This window comes from Ambystoma mexicanum, chromosome 12 (genome assembly GCF_040938575.1).
Source record: "Ambystoma mexicanum isolate Mex_15411 chromosome 12, UKY_AmexF1_1, whole genome shotgun sequence".
Lineage (NCBI taxonomy): Eukaryota > Metazoa > Chordata > Amphibia > Caudata > Ambystomatidae > Ambystoma > Ambystoma mexicanum.
In genome coordinates this window covers 603233620-603254885 of record NC_090936.1, presented here as the reverse complement: position 1 = coordinate 603254885, position 21266 = coordinate 603233620, and the positions used below count along the sequence as shown (strand labels likewise).

Sequence of the window (21266 nt, the reverse complement as noted above, 5' to 3'; positions counted from 1 at the left end):
GGAATTGCTCTGAGAGCGAGTGCAAAATGCTGGATGCCCAGTGTCCATACGGACAGAGAAACCAAGCAGAAGATGGTGGTGGCATGACCACAAGGACTTCCTGGTGGCCCGTGCGCCCATACAACTACACCGAAACCACTCACTGCGAAGTCAGCGAACCATCCGACCATCTGCAGTGTTACCCGGCTGTACCGAGAGCAGGCACTGGAGAAAACGAGAAGGCTGAGAAGGTAAACAACGTAAGAGACCCCGAGTGAACACAGGCCCCAGAGACGTTCCCCCACAGAATCCAAGGTAACCGGGAGAACCGGGATCCCGCTGGGGAATCATTATGAAGTACATGGAACTCGTCTCAGTGAAGTTGAGGAGACAATGACATTAAAGTCCATGAAATGGAACTGTAACAATGAGAGAAAATGAATCTCGATAAAAGCTAAAAAAGAGATTAAAAGTGGGACACAAATATCCTGGAAGGATGGGAAAGTATTACATATGTTAAGAGACAGAGTGCCTCATGCCGAGTTTGCCAGTCTGGAAATAAGGGTGCCAGTAAGCTCACTGGCACCCTTGTTTCCAGACTGGCAAACTACAGGTTTGCCTGCCAGAGCCGCTGTGCCCGACAGGTCTGACTCTGGCAGGGTGGAGTGCAGATGGGCCTTGCTTGGTCAGCTGTGGCAGTAGTGCACACTTGTGGATGACCAGGCACACTCATTGCATAGCAAATGTTAGTGTTGGATTCACTCTGAGCTGACAGTCCAACACTCACCCAGTAACCTGCTTGGGTTCCTAGCCTCGTTCTTCTTCCCATGTTGATAAGAGGACTCTCTTCAACACGTGCCTTGGCTGCACTGGCCTTCTTTGTCATTAATCTCCTCTGGCATCTCCAAATCTGATATTTCTGCTCGTCACAAGCATCCTATGTAGAGACCATGCCGCTGTGTGGTGGTTTTCTGTGACAGCAGGTGCCTGGTCTTGCACTGACACATGATGGAATGGTGCGGTTTGTCATCAGTAATCTGTGGTAGCACTGTCAATAGGTGTTACTGTACTATTATTCATCAGTAGGCTTATGTGTAAGTGCCCTTTGGAGCACTGAGGCTGTTGGCCACCATTGGCATGGTCTAGTGCTGCCTTGTGCTTGGGTTGCGCTGTTTGGAACTATGATCCAAGAGTAGGTCTATATGGCGCTGGGTTTGTTGCCGGTAGTCTGGTCTAGTAGTGTGTGTTGTAACAGTGTGGTTTTACAGTCATAGGTTGGTTTAACACCCGCTTTTGTTTGTTGGTGCCCGTTGCCATTATCGGTGGGATGTTCTATTGTCAGGTGGTAGTGGTGTCAGACAGAATCCCAATTGCCATTACCATGACAGTAACACTATTTCTAGACCTTCTACAATAGGGTTGACCAACTCCAGGCCAGGAAACATGTTGTATTTTCAGGACACCCCTTATTAATATTCATGAGATAAATTTGCATACAATGATTCTAAATGTATGCACATTTTTCTCCTGAATATTAATGACTGGATGTCCTGAAAGCCTGTCAGGTTTCTGGCCCTCAAGGCCTGAAGCTGGATGACCCTGTTCTAGAACTTAGTATTTGGAAATATGAATGACCACATCACAATCACTGAAGGGCCCAGGTGGGGAAACATTTGTAAAAGAAAGCTGTACGCCAACAGAAGACATTTGGGCCGAGAGCACTAAGGTATTACACATCAGGGAAAAATTGATACAATGGGCCTCATTACGAGTCCGGCGGTAACCGAGCCGGAAAAACCGCCAGGTTACCGCCAGACTCGTATTACCATTCCGCCTCTGTGATTCCCGGAATTACCAGGGCATTACGACCCCAGTGACCGGAGGCGGAACTTTGTAAGTCCCCATTCCCAGGACTCCATGGGGATGGGGACAATGGAAACGCTGGTTCCGTCTATGACGGAGCCGTTGTTTCCATTTCTGCCTGCAGGCGGGCGGTGTTAAACCCGCCAGGTCAGACCTGGCGGGAATGACACCTCCCGCCTGCAGGACTCTTAATCAGCCGGTCCGGAAAGACCGGTGGTGGCGGTCGTAATGAGGCCCACTGTCTCCAGAATTAGTCTAATCAGGAATTCACTGTAGCAGACGTGCAAAACGTTTGTGTTTGTGTTTATGAGCGCCTTCACCAAGGCGCTGTATATAAAGAACAAAAGCGGTACAATAAATCGGACAATGATTGCAAACCAATTTGTAACTGAAGGTTTAAGGAGGGGATAGAGAAGAAAAAAGATGCACTTCTAAACGGGAGCAAAATATGTCGGGGATGTGCGGATATCAGGTGAGAGAACAATCCAAATCTTGAGGGACAAGAAGCGAGAAAGAGCGAAAATGTGAAAAGTGGTGAGAAGATGAAGGTGTTCAGAATGAAGAGAGAGTGAAGGAGAATATGGCGAGATAAGAGAAACGAGAAAGAGAGGTGCAAGGCCATGGTAGCACTTGACAACTATACAAAGAAAATGAAAGGGGAGGTGAGAGTCATAAGGAAGGAGAAAGGCGGAGCTGAGAGATGACCTGACAGACGATCGAGGAGGAAGTAGAAAAGAAGCCGAATAGCCGAGTTAAATACGGAACAAAGAGGAGTGAGATGCGAGGAGAGTAAACCAAAGAGCAAAGCAGAACAGTAGTCAAGTCGGGGAGAAAAAAAAGAGGAAGCAATTAGAAGTTTGGCAGCGTGGAAAGAAAGGCAGTGGTGTATTTTGCATACATTAAAGAGAAGAAAGAGACAGGTGCAGGCAGTTAGAGATATATGTGAGGCAGAGGATAGTGATTAGTCCAAAATAACCCCAACAGTGTGGGCAGAAGACGAAAAAGGTAGGAGAGAGGAGGGGGCTAGGCAAATATCAGTAGGAGGTCGGGTAAATATCTTTTAAACAATATAAAAAATCACAGGTTCAAGACAAATTTCTAGTCTTTGGCCTACAACTTGCTGAACTCAAACTGGATTTAAAAAAAATGTCCAGGCTCCGGTCCGTAACCCTGAAGTCACTTAGGAGACTTACAGGTGAGTCAAATGTTTCTCATGGAAATCAACAGGACAAAGCCAGTAGGCAATCCGCGTGTTTGTGGGAAAGGCAGAAAAGCCAACCTTCTGTCCACAGGTGCATATAGAAAGCAAGCAACCACAGGGAGCACCAGAGGAGACCCTAATGAAGATCCCCAGAGGCAGGTTGGGGAAGCAGAAACCCCAGGAGTAGGTGCAGATAGCAGGAGAAATTGCAATGCAAACCAAGAGTAGAATGCTGGTCAGACCCGCCGAGAGAAGTCTCAACCACAGACCACATGCTCCCTGCATGGTAAGTATTGCGAATAAGCCGCCTGCCAGGGCCCAGAGCTATGTACCCATAATGTTTTTTGATTCCTCAAAAGTTGGTAGGAGAAGAGAAAAACAACTCTGTGAGTAAACGCTTCTTTTTCAGCTGCGTGATATACAGCATCCGAATAGCCTGGGGCTTTAACTCTGGAATAATGATGACCCAGACAACAGAAAAGAACTACAATCACCCTTTCTAGGAGTGGGACCTTGAAGCCATAACCACAAGCAGCGAAAAGGTGCCAGAACTCTGCAAACAAGTTCTGGAACAAAGGAGGGCAGTCCCACCACAGAAAACCGTCCCAAGACAAAGGGCATCATTATAAGTTTGCTGGTCCGGTAGTAACGGTGCCGGTAAGCTTCCGGCACGGCTACTGCTAAACTCGTAATGAGGCCCAAAGTCTATGGCGGGGGCGACCCTGGATGGTCCGAAGAAGCAGATGAAGATTTGTTGTGGTCCCAATGCCCTTCTAGGCAACAGCAGCAACCTACATCAAGGCAGGATGTCCTCAATAGTACATCGGAAAGCTGGCAGTAAAATGGCCTGTAGACCGTACTAGCAATGAAGACCTGACCCAGCACACGAGAGGAGCCAGAACAAGGATGGCGGTGGCCTAGGAAACATGTCCATTAGCCGAAAATCCCAACCAAAGGTTAAACCATCATTCAAGGTCCAGCCAGTATGGTCAGATCTGGTCCTTAAAATGCAGCAACAGTGAGAAAATGGCAGGAATCCCGCAAGTATGTAAGCTTGCCTGCCTTCAACAAAAAAAACCTGCAGAACTGAGCGTAGGCACAGGGACTGCTACTAATCACATTAGAGGGCTACAAGCAAAGGCGTAGGTTGCCAGGCAATCTGGTGGTCCCCCTACATCTGCAAGTCACCCCAGACAACCTCCATGGGATGTGATCGGCAAACAAGTTCAAACCTCTGTAAGGGGTTCGTGGCTGCGCTCATAAAAAGCCCACTTGTGCCAAAAAATAGGTCACTGATCCAAAAAGAAAAAGGGGAAAATATTTTGTCTCTATATGCTGATACTAGTACCACCCCCGTAAAGAGTGACCACAGTTCTATATACTAACATTTTACGAATTTACATAATACATCAGATTTGGTGCATCTGGGCGATTTTGCCTTTCACTATTTGAATCTGAGGTCATTATGTGAACCCTTTGAGGTCACTGATTAAGAACTCCAGGAGACCTTTCAATCAGGTACTCATTTTCTATATTAGGCATCAGTTGCTTATCATTCATTGTTGCAGGTCATCAGTAATACTTATTCTTAATAGACCCTTTTCGTTTCTCTATCACGGACAACTTCTGATGCTATTTTTCGGAAATTGAAAATCTTCGTGTACGCTGTCCACTCAGTCACTTTCGTCCTGGGGAGGGCCAGACCCATTTCTTCTGTGAAATCAGTACCTTTCAGCAGCCTGAAACTCAAGAATCCTGAGGCGACCGACATTGTTTAATATGCTTCCTTTTGCTTTTTGTGCGTTGATGTGTTTCATGACTGTTTAGTTAGGTTGTTTGCATTTCTGGATTTCTGCAAAATTTGTATTTATTTTTTTCACAGAAGCATGCTTCATATTCGAGTGTGCAATTCAGTTGTGAGGTTATGTGTTATATTAATGTGCAGTGAGTGTTGATCATGCCCTGTTAAGTTTTGAATCGTCAGTAGTTTTTTTTTATTTTTGTCTCCGTTTGGCTGTATGTTTTGTTTGACATAGCTCTCTCAGGGGTGCATGGGAGTGAGGCAGTGTTCGGTTCTTCAAACATTATCAGGTTACACTCTTGCTGAGCAACTGTAGTACATTTATGTGCATCTATGTATTCTGCATTTGAAAAGTCTCCCTGGCTAAATGTGATTATATTTTCTTCAGATTGTGTGCTTATATTTGATGCATTTTTGGCCCGCTATAGAATGTTCTGCACTTTTATAAACACTGAATGTTATCCATATAGCTTCCATTTCCCCCTGTCTAGCAAAGGGTTATTTCCTTTGCCCCAGAGGGGGTACGTAAAACATTAAGGGGACCCTTGAAAGGACAACCAGAACTAAAAACATGAAATTCTTTGTTAGCGTAGTCTTAGCTTGCATGGTCTGTGGTTAAAATGGTCCAGATTTTCAGAGAACTTGCACATCACTTTAGTGGGGTTGTGATGTTTTCCATTATTTGTCCTGGTTTGCACTTTTTTAAGGTAGTGTGGCTCGTCATCGAGATGCCGTTGTAATGCTGTTCTCCTCTGGGGTGGTTCTCTTTGTCATAAGTAAGTGCTCTAGTACTGTCCCGTTGAGGCAGCGGTGCTGGTCGTAGATCTGTGATCTTACGGAGTGCTTCTGGTTGTCATTCATTGGTTTTGCAGTGCTCTTGTTACTGTCCTGTTGAGGCAGTGGTGCTGGTCGTAGATCTGTAGTCTTATAGGCTGCTTGTTGTCATTGATTGGTTTTGCAGTGCTCTCGTTACTGTCCTGTTGAGGCAGTAGTGGTGGTCGTAGATCTGTGGTTTTATAGGCTGCTTGTTGTCATTCATTGGTCTTGCAGTGCTCTTGTTACTGTCCTGTTGAGGCAGTGGTGCTGGTCGTAGACCTGTGGTCTTATAGATTGCTGCTGGTTGTCATTCATTGGTTTTGCAATACTCCTATAGTTTTGCCTGGTGTGACCATGATATCCTGCAGTGCGGATAGTAACCTGAGAGTTGCATTCTCTGCCTTCCCTTATGTTTTTCACCATCATTTTTCTATCCTACAGCACCATCATCGGAGCCACCGGTGGCCACGTTCCGTAGCTGTGTGCTATCCTGCCTTTTTGCCTGGCACTTGGTGTGGATGTCCGTCATGCAACTGCGACATTACCTGTTCATCGGGACCCTGAACCCCATGCTCACCCACCTCTCTCACGGGGACCAAAATTTGAGTAAGAGAGTGTCTAGGAGGGAGGGAGGGAAGGGACGAGTTGCAAAGGACAGAAGGGTAGAGGAGGAGGCTAGGGAAGGGATAGTGAGGGAAAGGGTGCTCAAGGCGAAGGCAAAGTGGCCAAGGTGCAAAGGGGAGATAGTAAAGGGTGGTGCAAGAGGCAGTCAGTTAGGATTTCATTTAGTTGCATTGTTGTGGAAAGATCCGTATTTGGCAAATGCGAGCATCGTGGCGCTAGGAGAAAGTACAAGAAAAGACAACGTTATAGAGAAGATACTAGTGATTACATACAAACAAATAAAAAAAACTATGTGACAAGGGGCAGCAATCCAAGTAAACTATGGATGTAATTTGATACAGAAGAATAAAGTTTTAATTAGGGGACATGTTCTGCAGTCCTAATGAGGCTGTCAAGAAGATGAAACTACAGATACCCTTGGTGTCCAAAATTCAAGTTCTGTCCACCCTCACAAGCTGCTCTAAGGGCGGATGATACCTTTCTAAAAATAACTGTCCGATGTCTTCACCGAGCTGTGGGGAGTTAGACGCCTCAGGCCCCAAACATCTGTCCAGGGACAGGTCATGGAGGTTACTGGAGGGAGTCATCGGTTGCAGTTCTGTGTCTGTTCACACAAGGTGAGGTCCGGGCGGGCGGACAGGTGACTGTAGTAGAAATAAAGGAAGATGGGGCATGGTAGAGTAAAGAGGACATGGGAAAGGCGTATGGGGAGGAGAAAACATAGCCTGTGGCTGACTAGGGTCAAAAGGAAGGAAAGAGCGGCACGTGGGCAGGGGCACTAAAGGAGAAGGTGAACACGGGGATAGTAAACAGGTGCGTACTTCTCGTCAGTAACTAAGCTTTTTCTCCCTCGCTTTTCTATTCTCCTCCCTCCTCACAGTCAGCTCGTACACCAACGCTTTTGCCTTTACCCAGCTGTGTGCGGTGTTCTGTGCCCCCTGGAATGGCCTCATAATGGACCGGCACAAGCGTGGGAAGAAGGAGGACTCCGGCACACCAGGTAAAGCCCAGAGCCCCTCTGCCAGCTCCTCATCTCGCAACAGGCAACAACTGGCAGCCAGTTCCAAGTGAGCACTCTGGGCCAGGTACCCTCTGGCAGCCGGCTCAGTCGTTAATGTGCAGTGACCTCAAAGATACAATTCTGGATGATCTGCCAGCCTCCTTCTCATTCGACCAGAAGAAAGCCAAGGTGACATCTGGGCGCCCTCTGCCAATGTAAGGGCTCTTTCATCCTTTCCTAATGGAGCATGTAGCATCTGGGGGCACTCTGCCAGCTGCCTGCTCCCAAACAATTCTGTAATGTGATCTTCGCCTCAGGTGACCTGGTGTGTGGGCCCATGCTGCCCTGTTGACAAGTCTTTTCTTTCCCCTGACATTCGCTGCTTTCTCTTCGTAGCTCGTGGTCTTACACTAGTCTTCTCTCTTTTCAGCACTAGCTGTGTAGCTCTATTGCCACAAATCCCCTTGGTCCATGCACAGCAGTCCTCTCCATTGGCAGCCACGTTTACTCCCCTCAGTACGGGAGTACTGCTCTATTAGGCAGAGTTTTCAATCCCTGTTTCAGTACTCCTCTCTTCTACTGGTAGCACACCTCCTGCTTTATTGACAGTAGTGTCTTGCCTATGGAATGACCCAAAAAGCCTGAGATAAAAAGACTGAATGGGAGATTTAGCCGAATTTCAGCCGTTCAAAAATTCCGAACGGCTGAAACGTTTGACCAAATTCCCCATTCGGTGGCGGGGGCTGCGGGGGTCTCCCCCGCCACAGCCTTCCTCATTATATTGTGCGTGAGGGGTCCCGAAAAAGTGAAAAAAGGGGGGGAGAAGAAAGGACCCTGCAGCGCCGGTTCCTGATCACAGAAGTGAAAGGGAACAGGTGTCACAGGGACACAGCCAAGTGTGCCGCCACAAGTTAAGTAGGGGATGTGGGTGGTTGGGGTCGAAAGTTTATTTCAGAAAAATAATCTTTGGTCTTTGCTCCCTCGAACATTTCCGCCATGGGCTTTCAACCCCGATCCTTGCCTACTGGTGTCATACAACAGCTTGCCCACAGTGGGCACATTACAAAGCACCAGCAAAAGCATGCGGCTGTGCCTCCCAGCATCGGAAATGACCGTGGTCTTCCTTCTCCTCAGAACTGGAGGGGATGCGCTATTCGCAGGTGTCTTGAGTCTTTCATCACTACCAGCTCAGGGAATGTTGCTCAACTGGCAGCAGTTTTTTCTCTGACCATCCCTGATGAGCAGGTCTTTCACCGACGCTCTTTGCTCAGCGCCAGTTTATCTACTTTTACAGCAGCTTAGTTTCCTCTTAGCAGCAGCCACGCTGCTTCACCTCCAGTAGTTGCATTTCCCTTTAACCCCAGGCGTGCTGCCTGTCTGACAGCCGTTTGCTTCCCCTTGTAGCCCTGAGCATTCTTCTTTCCTAACAGTGGTCTTCTGCTTTATCTCCTCAGCCTCAAACATGCTGGATGACCTGCGCTCCTCTATACTGTCGCTGGCCATCACTTGTGTGCAGTGTGTCGTGTTCTCAATTTTTGCTGCCATCCCCATCCTGTCGGTCCAGTATGCGACCTTCATCTTCCAGGTGGTGAACCGCTCCTTCTTGTTTGGTGGCAACGCAGCCTTCCTTGCCATGGCGTGAGTATTGCTGGAGGGAACTCGGGGAATGTGAGGTGGCCCGTCCTAATCCTTATTACAGCCTCATCCGGGGGGGGGGGGGATTGAATGTAAATGTGTAAGTGTGTGTGGTGTCTTATGTATGAGAGTGTTTGGAAGGTGAGGGGCAAGAGTATGCCTATTTGAAGATCTTTTTGGGAGTGAGTGAGTTGGGGTATGCGTTTGTTTCTTTGAAGGGGTGCTTGAGGTGTGTGTGTGTGGCAATCTGTATGTTTGAGAGCATGTTTGTATGTGTTGCCCTTATCAAGACTCTGGCTCACCAGGGTCTCGTTTAATCGAGACTATGGGACAGCCAATTTGACGCAGAGGCTCCTTTATTATGTGGGCTGTGTCTCGCACTACATTTCTTTTACTTGGCTGTACGACTGACTATGGTAGGGTCTGAAGGCTGAGTTTCTTTTAGTTTTACAGCAGGTGGCAGCCTTGCGCTAGAAATATGTCACTTTTTAAGATCTGTGTAAAATGCTTATGGGAGGATGTTGGAGTCTCGTTCACTTTATATTTACCTCCTTCTACCACACGAGGAAAGCTCTTGTGATCTCTGCCAAGGTCTAACGTTTAGGACCAGGCATGACAGCCGGATGAGATTCGCAAGCCCAAAGGTGAGAGAAACGAGAGGCGCTTAAACCACAAAAGGGCACAAGTTAGCTAAGGAAAATTCAAAAACGATACCGTCTATGGCTTTTGAGGGGCGGGGGGGGGGGATCTTAAGACCTGCCTCGGCATCTCTTAGAAAGATTTTATGTGGAAAGTATTTCTATGGCCCGGATATATCGGCCTACTTGGTTTACAGTGTATTTCCTCTGAGTTAGCCTGACTTTCCAGAAGGGTGGCGTGGCTGAGCAGATAAGGCAACTCTTCAGAAGGGCATAGCTGATTTGAAGGTAGAGTGAACGCTTTTGATGAATTTTCAAAAAAGAACTAGAAAGGACAGAAAAGGTGAACATCCAGGGTCATGAAATGTTCACACAAGACCACAACACATACAACTCTATGGTCTCATATATCCTTGCCCACAAGGTAATGGTGTAACTCGGCATCAAAGCTTTTAAGAATATGCTTGCATGCAACCAAAATATACATGCCTTCCAATGTGTTGACTTTGTTTCCAGTCAACCACCCATTGACATACTTTTTAAAGACAATGTGCAAATGCCTCAAAAATATGAGAATTTTCTAAAACTCCTGAGGTGGTATTCTGAGGTTTTGCAAACCTTCCTGAGGATGCTTTCATTTCAGAGTACTTGGGCCTTTCCTTGGAAGCCAGCTGAATGATAACACAGTGCTTTGGATCAGTAAGCAACTCCTCAGGGCTTCACCCCACTATCCCTCATCCACCTCTTGAGTCGGAATGCTAATTCCAGTGCCTTAAACCAATCAAAAATATCCTTCTCTGCCTGATAGGGTTGTATTAAGGGGCTTATCAGGGAGTCTCGGCTTGAAGTACTTCCCTACTCACTGGAGGTCTGTCTGCGGACATCCCTCTACCACTCAAGCTCTAACTTGCGCAACTGCAGCATCAATCTACTTCCACTCTGCTAGTGCTGACTTCATTGCTACCAGAAGGATGTGTCTAGTAGCTAGCTTAGCTACTGTGAGACTACCCTGGGACCCATCTGAGACTTGGAAGCTTTGGGGAACCACACTAACCCTGTCTTTGCGAAGAATGTCACAAACGGCTGTCGCTGTCCTGTTCCTATGCTGTGCCCCCACTGGATTGGGTACCTTGCTTTGGGGCTCAGTCACTACTTGTCCCCACAGCCTCCTCAGTCATATTTGCTTCATCAAAATCTTGAAGGCTTTTTTTTTTTTGGCTTACTAACCTTACTGCCTCAGGGGAGTCCTCAGTCCTGACACAGATCACGAATAGCGCTGACTTTCAAGAGCATTACAGTATCTGTGTTAGTTCAGTTCCATTCTACAAAAAATACCTGTCAATGTTTCTAGCATTGCCTGCACAGTTCTTTTATTTTGGTGCACTAAGAAGTAGGCGCAGTCTTTGCTGGATCACACTGCTGTCACCAGTGTGATGAAATGACTACAGCCTTGCAAAAGTACAGGGATGAGTATTGGTTTCTAAACTCCTACTCAGCCCACGCTACTACTACTAGAATAGCAGTGATCTCGATCATCCCTCTGCCTACACCTCTCAAACTATAAAAAAAACACAAGCATACCTATACAGCACAACAAACCAGACACACTTCACTACACTGCAACAACGAAACATACCTCATATAGCCTCTCACAACAGCGCCTGACAATTACCGACAAAAAACCACACCTGCGCTCAGCGAACGGTGTAAACCGAACTGAAGCTGCCAACAGCACATCACAGCTCTTCTCTGCTTTTCCTGCTCAGTCCTACTAACTTACCCTACCCTCTTGCTTTTCAGATCTGCCAGAGCGCCAGGGGACCACTCAGGTGGTGATAGTGCGCGGTATAAATATCCTTTAACATAACAGAACATGAATGTGTAAGTGACATGCATGTTAACAGTAATAGGTGATGAGGAAAACCTTCTTCACAGATGCTTCAGTCAGACATATCCCAACCGCAGAGACAGTGTCCATGTGGAAGGGAGGATACATGGGGAAGGGAGAAGGTAAATCTTTATTCAAACTACCATTACCACAGCATAAGGAATGGACTACCAGAGATGCGGAAGGATTAATTGACTACAGAAAAGAGGCAAACAGAGTAGACTGATGGGGTGTATTTCCCTACTAAACTGAGGCAAAGGAGTCTGATGCAGAGGCGCTCTGGTTGCTATATTGAGTAAGTTCCCTGCGTTTGTTGCAGTGACTGAGAGGGACTGCCTGGTACCTGGTCATATGACCTGAACCTCTTACGCGGTCAAGCATAATGGGTTCAGTGGATGTACCCAGACTATCGCTGTTAGTAAGCACCGAGAGACAGTACAGGGTAGGGATGTCTGCCCTCATTCTTTGGAGACCATGCTGACGAGCAGGGTAGTTTGCCGTAGAACAGAAAGACTATGCACTAGATTGTAAAACAGAATGAGGCAGGGTCCTAATGGTTCTATAGAAAGGCACAGGAGCTTTGGGAAAGTATTGTTCGTAGTAGCAAAGCCCACCAAAAGAGTAGCAAACACAGGAGACACATTGAGTTGCAAATGAGCACTGAACATGCCAGACCTAGGCAACTGCATTTAAGGTATTGGCGTCCGCAAACATAAGCAAATAGAATCTGATATATCAGTTCCCTGCTTCCAGCTCTTTTCTGCTTGTTGGCCAATGATGCTAAGCTTGTACAATACATGTTCTCAAGCTTTTGACTGCTCACACTGGTGGTTAACCGTCTCTGACAATCATTGCGCTCACATGGGTAAGACGGAGGCAGTTCATGGAATCTCTTGGAATGACCCTTGAGATGGAAGCAGAATTCCTTCTACCATTTCAACCCAAGGACACGCAGTTTATCAGCATGTTTCCTGAAGTCACAGAATTTGGTTATTTAAATATGCCCAGGAATGTTCTTGCTTGCTTTCTTTTTCATCATGTGTGTGCCCACTCTTCTGCTGAGTGCCACGAGATGTAAACTGCGTGTAGCACACAGCACTCATGCACCCCTCGGGCCTGGGTGCTAATGTAGGCCCTTGTGACCCTTCTGATGGTCACCTCAACCTAAGGGATTAGATGTTAAACCACCACGCAAAACAAATTGCTCGGAAAATTGGGACGGAGTGATAATGTAATTAGTTAAGTAAACGAGGAGACCGGCGTAATGGGGCAGGTGGAGGTGTACAGGAAAAATAAATCTGTGAAATGAGGCGGCCTAATGTTATAAAAAGTAACGGATGATTTCACTGCGGGAGTTGGTGTGCAGCAAACGATACCTTTTAAAATGTGATCTATATATCTATGAATGTTGCCACAGTAACCAGTTTGAGTGCTGTTGGTTCTTATTCGTGTGTTTTTCCAGCGTGCTGAATATTTTGAGCTCCTACAGCCATGCTAGTCTTTTTGGAGGCGTTTGATTCAACCGTTAACGGCCATGAACCGTCTTGTGATGCATATCCTAGAAAGCTCCTCCGGGTGAACCCATGCTGTGACTGTGCTTCTTTGTTTACTCCTCCCAAATGTACTCGTTTGTATCTCAAGAGATGGATATTTGGTTCTCTGTGAAAAGACCTCTTTATTAAGGTCTCATGAGAAAAAGACCGATTTTTGTTGGCCGTTTTCTTTTGATCTTAGATCCCGAGACCTTAATAATGAGGTCTTTTCACACAACACCATTTAAAAAAAAAAAAATTCGGGGGTATTCAACCCCCAAGTACCCCTTTGCTCCAACCCACCCACCCCCACTTTCCCACGCTATTACCATTCTCACCTGCCCCTCTCCTCCATACCCATGACTCTCCTCCTTCAAACCAAATACATGCATTCAATACACACACCAACACACACGCACCAACACACTTACCGTTGTCCTCGTCCTGCGCTTTACGGTCCCGCTGAGCCTGTCGGGCTCTGCGAGCACTCGTGTGCGGCAGGGGCATGACGGTTCGATTTAGAAAGACTGCTCCGTGCAGTGTCAGAGCGGTCTTTCTAAATCGAATTTTAGAAAAAGATCTTTTCACCAATGGTGGGATATTTGTCTCGTGGGAGTTGTCATTGAGTTGTCATTGAAAATGCAGGTCCACAACTGAAGCAATTCAGGCACTGAATTCCACCAGCTGTGTTAGAGGTGGCATGACTTGGTTAACTTTTCTGAAAACATATTCTACTAGGTGGTGTATAATAAAACCATGATTGTAGACCCTCCGGAGGGGCACCTTCCCATAGAACAGGTTATTTGGCCGTGTTCGTTGAGGGGCTCCCAGAACTCTGTGCATGTATAATAATCATGCCACATTGTTACATGTTATGCCTTCAGATTATCTTTTCTTGTTGCTAAATTCAGTGACTTGGAAGAAAAGTGCCTTGTGTGTTTAGTAACACCCACTCCTCCTTTGCTTTATCAATGCATGTGTACACTGAAGGAGGCAAGGAGACACACGACTTGAGTCTACCCTGCTAGGGCATAGAAGCAGAACGTTTATAATCCGCTGTCCTAAGCAAACAATATTGATCATGTGCAAAAAATACCCAGTGGGCGACTGCCAAGGCTACCCGTGATAGAAGTGTTCCTGGAAGGATTCACAAAAAGCTTCTCACCAACTAGGAAGAGCGGGCACAGCATGGGCACCATTTGTACCAATGCCTAATGTCCCATTAAGCACCTGCCACCGAAGCTTGTGTGTTGATGGCAAATACTTTGGCACCTAAAGTGAAATGCAGGCCCTACGCTTAGTGTTCCATTTCATTGAAGTGGTACTAGACCACCTCTGATTGTTACCCAGGGATGGAGATACACACCAGAAAATGACCACTTTTCTTTTCAGATCCCACTCAGGAAGAGGTGATTCTATGTGATTTGTATTTGCCATAAGGACATTCTGGTACCATGCAGATGTGACAAGTTTTTTATTTTTTAAACTTAAGATGGGTCTTGATCTCGACACTACATGGCGGGATAATAATGCATATTATATGAATATGTAATTTATCTTGAGCTGCATTTCTAGGTTGGAGATCATAGTATACTGCATATGCAGGTCTGTGTGTGGAGGCAGTAATGGATGGGAGGGGGGTTTTGGCTTGGGGCTTTGTTAGGCTCTTATGGGGATGTACCATGCCATGGAATGTGTTGGGATTGTCGCTTTGGCTTTGGGTGGATCATATGTGATGTGTGCCCCGGTGTGCAGCTGTATTGGTGTGTCAACTTGTGTCATGGCCTTTGTTCAGAAGGCAAACTTTCTTCAGTTAATTTTGCTTAATTCTTTCCAACAGATTTCCTCTTCAACACTTTGGGAAGCTCTATGGTCTTGTGATGGCTCTGTCTGCAATTGTCTCCCTTCTGCAGTACCCATGCTTTGCCCTCATGAAAAATGTGCTTGGCGGTGACCCATTTTATGTGAGTACCCTGGATCTAAAAGCACCGTGCTGTGAATATCTGTCCAGGCAAAAGCTGCATGAAAGTCCTGATCCAGCGCTATTTTAGAACCGAGGCCTTTGATTTCATGTTGTGAGCTGCAGGGACTGACATTAAGACAGACTACATTGGGTTATGTTCTCACTTTTCTGATATCCTGAGCTCTCGTTCCATTCCTATAGAGGTAAGTATGTTTCCATGTTGTGACAGGGTGGCTACATGCCCAACGTTGATGGGCCTCATAAGAGCACATTATTAAGTCACAAATGCGGCACAAACACAATATCCTTCAGGCCTATGTGGTTGGTTCCTCAGGCTGGACAGAGGTTCTTCCGAATGGCAGGGAAAGTCTAGTGAGGTTATTCTGAAACAGTTAAAGTGTTAAACCTGGCATCTCAAGGTCTGACTGTTTGACAGGCAATTGGACAGTGCCCTTTAAGAACTAAACCTGCTATAGCCAAGACCACAGATGTGTCACTGGAACAGACACCCTTGGTAGGGGTTTGGTACAACTTAGACAGGCTTCATGTTCTTTTTCAAAGATTCGGCCAGCAGCTGAGTGTTAGTGATTAGAAATCAACAAAGTGGTGTAGGGCGCCTCACGTTAGGCTGTCGGAGAGGAGTCGGAAGAGGTTCAACCTGAACAAAACATGACTTTCAGATGGCATCATTCTCAGTGAAAACAAAACTCACTTAAGGGTGATGGACGGGATTGAGATTTCAATGTTTCTACTATATTGGAAGGCCATGACAAACAACTGGGAACTAAATCTAGTGAGATGTAGTCTTTATATTCTATGTGGAAAGGAACCAAAGAAATATCCAACTGGTAGAGGAGGAGGAAGTAAGATCGTGGTTACACAATAGGGCAACACAAGACCAGGACCAAAGAGAACAAGGGTGAACTTCACCCACTTACTGAACCAGAGCAAGGCAGCACATTACAGCTTATATTGCATCTGAGACTTCTCAAGAGGTGGTCAGGACCCAAACAATCAACAATTGCAAAATATCTTTCTGCTAGAAGGGCACTTTATGACTACCGTGCACCTGACAGATGTCTAAAGCATGTCAACGAACCATCGGAACAGATGCTTATGATTTGCAGTTTGTTGAAATAACCATTACTTCTGCCATTGGGAAAGTCTGCACCAAGGTGTTCACGAATGTTTAATGGCACCAGTGAATCTCGGAGACACAATTCTGGTCTATCCACACCTGGCCAATGAGCAGTCCCTTTTATGTTGAGCCAGACGTAACAACGAAGGCAGTACATTTGCTACATTGTCTGCGTTTCCCAGAACACGTCACAAGGCGTGTACCCCACGCCAGCTTGCGATAAGGATTCTGAGGCCATTGATGAATACCTAAGAACATGATAGGCTGTCTTTCCTAGTAGATAGTATTATTGTTTTAAAAGCGGATTCCAAAGTTCTGAATGGCCCAGCATCACTGGGGGGGGGGCGTGGTGTGGCTTGGAGGCTTTGTGCATCCATCAAGCACCAAATGACAGAATGAATGTGAAAGGACTGCAATCACAAGCCTTCAGGGACTGGGAAGTCCCAGTGTGTGTGGCAGTGGCAGTGGTGATGATGCACCAGAATGATACAAATATTAACAGTCTGTGAAAATGAGGAGGTAAGTTACAGAGTAACAGTGAAGGGTGCGAGTGTGCAAGTCAACTAGAGACTGAGAGAGGTCAATTTCACATGAATATCCAGGAGAGCTCCCCTGTTGATTGGGACCCAACACGTGTGGCACTGATCAGAAGGTGGGTGTAACTTTTAATGTTGGAAAATACTAGGCCACAACATTCTAGAAATAACATGCTCGAACCTTTCTTGGATGTGGGACATAAAAGGAAAATCGGAACCTGCACTTGAGACATCTGCCACAGGGTTCAGGGGAGAATTCAGATGGGAAACATTAGTGCAGAAAATGTGATTCGCAAACTCCTTTCCCCTCCAAACTATTATGCTGCAGGTGGGGGAAGTCAGATGGTCTTTGAAGACCATGAGGAGTCTGGGTCTTGAATGGGAATGCCACTACGTCCATATACAGGGTTTCATTCAGTCAAGTCTAGGCACAAAGGAACAATTTTCAAGTGATCCAAAGTTCACTCTGCTCAGACTCTTGGCGTTGTGTCATCCTAGGTTTTGGACAACAAAAGTAGTTTTTATTTTGTGCCAAGGCCCGACACGTGTGGTAGTGTTGTTTGCCATGCTTGTTCTACTGCTTGCAGTGCTGACTACATCCCAGCCCGTTCCTTGCAAAGCAGCTGTTTCTGAAGCAAAGCAGAAAGCCTCTGATGTGTATATCAATTATACTTTTACCTGGAGCTGCATAATACTGTTTCTGGCTACTGTGCCACATTTTAAAGTATTGGATTGTTGACTTAACTCAGCTGATGGAACGTCTTTAGCGAATAGTTAAAAATGCTTTAAAATGTAGCATTTGGCATACTTTTCTGAAATTCCTTTAAGCTTGCTTTGATCACTTGCATAGTGGTTTGCCTCAGTTGCTCGGACTCCTGAAAAAGTATGCTCACAAACATTGCATAGTTGCACACTGAGAAGAAATACAAAATGGAGGGAACTTTCCCGGAGGCGTTGATATATTTTCCCAGTAGTACAGACCTGGTATTTAAAGAATCGGGAGCTAACATGGGGGGAAAATGAATGTTATGCCTTGAGAAAGCACTCTTTTTTAGTGGAAACACTTGTCGGCATGACTTGTGACGTATTTTGTGGGCCATCAATAAATCTGCAGTATTCCCTCCACCTTGAGCTGACTGCAGAACTAACACAAACCTGTCCGCCAAAGACTTTTATTCCACCTGGACGACAGTGTGATCTGAGGATATTTTCTCCCCAAATGTTAAAGATTCTAAAGAATTTCCAGGGTTCGAAATTGGTTGGGGCTGGGAGCGATTTAGCTCCAGCTTCTACCCTAGGGGAGCCTGGCAAGCTTAAAACTATCAGTTACTAGGAGCTACATTTGGCTCCCCAGGCCAACTGGTGCATTACAAACATGCATATGATGTGACATTAACTTTGAGTATTTGAGAATGTAAATAAAGAAGAATTGGGACACATCCAGAACGCATTTAAATATAATGGGTGATGCATAATTAGCAAAAACCCAAAGCTTACATCTCATGTGAAGGTTATATTTGCAGTGTGTTGTGTATTCACTCCTGGCTGCCGAGAAGTAGCGCCTGCCAACTGGGCGATGCCTGACACCCAGGTGTTGGTTTTAGCTCCCACTCACAGTCTTCATTTCGAATGTTGTGTGTGGGTGCCAGAGCTCCATTACTGAGGCCTGGAGGCGTAGGATCATCGATACGAGGTTAGCACAGTGACTCAAATCTATCATTAATATAGTGGCTTTCGGCAAACCACTTTACATAGAACATATTATAAACTGTTACCTAATCAGAGATGGTTCCCTCATTTTATTCACTTCAGAAGGTTTAAAGGCTCAGTTAACATCCCCTAGATTCCATCCAGCGACCCCCCCGCAGATCACACAACTTGTCATGGAGCTTTCAACTCGTCGAGCCATGTTGCCAGCATCGTCATGTAATCTCAACCCTGGAAGATCACAGGACAAAATGCTGAGCAGTTGGGGCCGACCCTACATGTTCCTTCCGCCGCACACCCTGCATGCGCTTCAGCAGGTGAACTGTGGCTGGACACCCCACTGCAGAAATAGGAGATGAGGCACAATGGTGGAAGAGGCACCGGGAGCTCGACTTGTGAGCAATGGTGAAATTGCCCCAGGCTGTCCTCACAGTCTGATAAGCTTTGTGGCCTTCGAACGAGAAGAACTTTATCGAATTCCACCTTACAGGGCCTATGTTTCCATCACAGTTTGGGGTTGGTCATTTTACGCCACATCGCTAGATCCCATGGGTGGGTTGACAGGTTGTTGGTCTCACCTAGAATCTGGTTCTGTTAAATCTAGCGCCTACCAGCTCAGGTCTTTAAGAATTTGCTGTGCGCTGCCCGAGCAGAGATAACACTAAAAATGTTGCCCATTCAGATGGTGCACACCACAAACCCGCTGGCCACTTTGCAGGCAGACCATTCTTAATGCGTTTGTGCCAGCTCCGCGGTAGGATGAGCGGAACACATGGTATTCATTGTGCGCCAAGCCCCCACTGTAGACACATGTTGTAAAAGGATTGATGCAAAATTGTAATCCAGCTCCCTATGCTCTTGGTTCCATGTCATTTCATGGTGGGATGTTTTTTCGCGGGGTTTTTTACAGCTGATTTTTTTACCCAAAAACTCATTGAATGTATTTTTTATTTTTGGAGGGTTCCCCCCTAAACCCATCCCCTTTAATTTTTGATATATTTCCGAACATACACCCAATTTATATATTTTTCTAAACCGCCCAAAAAAATCGATGAGTTTTTTCATCAAGAAATTCACAGTAAAAAACATCCAGCGATGAAAGGACGTCGTACCATGCTCTCCACCCACCCCCACTGCACCCAAACAGCCAAGCCAAGGAATACATTCTCGTGGTGATGACTATAGCATGAGTAAATGATTGTGTTTTTTTATCACAGCCACTTACCTAGTGCACGTTTCCCTCTGGGACGCAAAAATTGAAATTGTATGTTTAGGAGGTTGTAGATCTGTGCGTGCCAAGCAAAGTTCTCCTTAAACTCTGCGGCAGGGCGCAATGGTGTTAGGGGAGCAGCAAAGAATTTGAACAGTTCCCTTAAACTCAGGTGGTACCTTTTAGTGGGAAGGAAGGGCCTTGGAGATGATGACTCCTTGGGATCCCTTAAGTGCAATAGTATGGGTAGGTGGCATAGCTTAGATGCCCCTCGCCTCGAGTTACCTGCCAGGAGAGTCCTGATCTTCTCATTCTGTTCCTCCCACAGGTGAACATCGGAATGCTGATCTTCATCCTCCTGGCCTTCATCCACCCGATAAATGTGTTCTTCGAGTGCCGCAAACGGGAGCAGGCATTACCCAAAGCACCTGCCATGCTGGCTGACGAAGGACGCGGACAGGCTGACTCAAATATTTGAACCACTTACCCCTCACTAGCCATGGCATGGGCCACCCTGCTAACCTTGGGTGAGGGTCTGTACTGGACGCTCCCAGTTTGAGACTGGGATCAGACGCTAAGGATACAGCGGTGCTCATCCTGGATGTAAAATGCAGGACCCGCACAACCTGCCAGTCCTTGGGCCGCTGAACTTTGAGCAGACTGTGCCAGTTTACAGCACACAGGCAGGGTGCTATGGGCCAAAGCCACCAGCTGATTTTAAGTCAAAATGATGTGCTTTGTAATCTTGTATTCATTTTTATTTTGGGAATTCTTTTTTTTCAGTTTGGCATCTTTTATTGAATATCTTTAGCATATTTCTTGTTCTTCATTTTTTGCCCTTTTTTTCTTTCTGTTGTGCCCTTTCAGTTTTTTTTAAATTGCTTTTCTTTCTTCCCCTCCTCTTTTCTTTTGTATTCTTCCTTGATGTCTTATCTCCTTGCTCCTTTTTTCTCTTTTGCCCAATACTTACTTTTCTTGCCTTCCCAATGTACCTATTTTCCCTCCATAATGTCGACTTCTTTTGAATTTGTAGCTGCTTTCTTGCACCTACTTTTTTTATATTTTAAACCAAAAGACAACGGAAGCTGTTTATTAAGCGTCTGTTTTTATGCTTTTTAACATTTTTTTTACTTTAAAAAGGGAAGGAGTGAAGTGATATCGCATTGCACAACTTGTCAGTGTTAAATGCTGTGTCAATAGAATAAACCTTTTTTTTATAGCAGAGGTCTATTTGAAGTTCATTATGACCCCAAAACCAAGATCTTCTGTGGAACCCCCTTCCTACTCTAGGAATGTGAGGTGACCCCCTAGGTGTGCCGGCTCACAGTGTGTGCGTGTGTCTCGGCTGCTGGAACTGGGGGGCGTATGCTTCAGCCAGGCAGACTAACCTTGCAACCCCCCATCTCAGCCTACTGAAGAAGACCCAGCCATAGCCACCATCGTAGCCCATTGGCTGGGACCTTAACACCATCACACCTGGAACACTGTGATTCTTTGTACTGAGGGCCTTTCTGCAAAAGTCTCATTCTAAAAATGTAGAGGGTCGAGCAGAGTCTTTTCTTAATCCCTGGAAATAACCCCCGCCCCCAGCAGAGGGTCACGAAAAGGAAGGAGTGCAGAAGGGAATGAGGCAGAGAAAGAAGCAATTGAAGGTCTATTAAGCTGCATCAGCTGGCCGTCCATAGGCGTGTCCAGGGAGTGGCCTGGGGTGGCACGTGCTACCCCTGGAGAGTGA

At 46.1% G+C, this 21266-nt stretch overlaps 1 protein-coding gene across 11 annotated transcripts in view; it reads left to right on the top strand.

Moving 5' to 3' along the window:
• Positions 1-20750, top strand: part of SLC43A3 (solute carrier family 43 member 3) — a 918364-nt gene extending 897614 nt beyond the window's left edge. For all 11 annotated transcript variants that reach the window (XM_069629005.1, XM_069629006.1, XM_069629007.1 and 8 more), the window contains 5 exons: positions 6102-6266; positions 7165-7284; positions 8739-8922; positions 14818-14941; positions 19860-20750. In XM_069629005.1, the coding sequence (XP_069485106.1) occupies positions 6102-6266; positions 7165-7284; positions 8739-8922; positions 14818-14941; positions 19860-20009 (743 nt within the window). In that variant the 3' untranslated portion in view covers positions 20010-20750. The remainder of the gene's footprint in view (positions 1-6101; positions 6267-7164; positions 7285-8738; positions 8923-14817; positions 14942-19859) is intronic.
• The last annotated feature ends 516 nt before the right edge of the window (positions 20751-21266 follow it).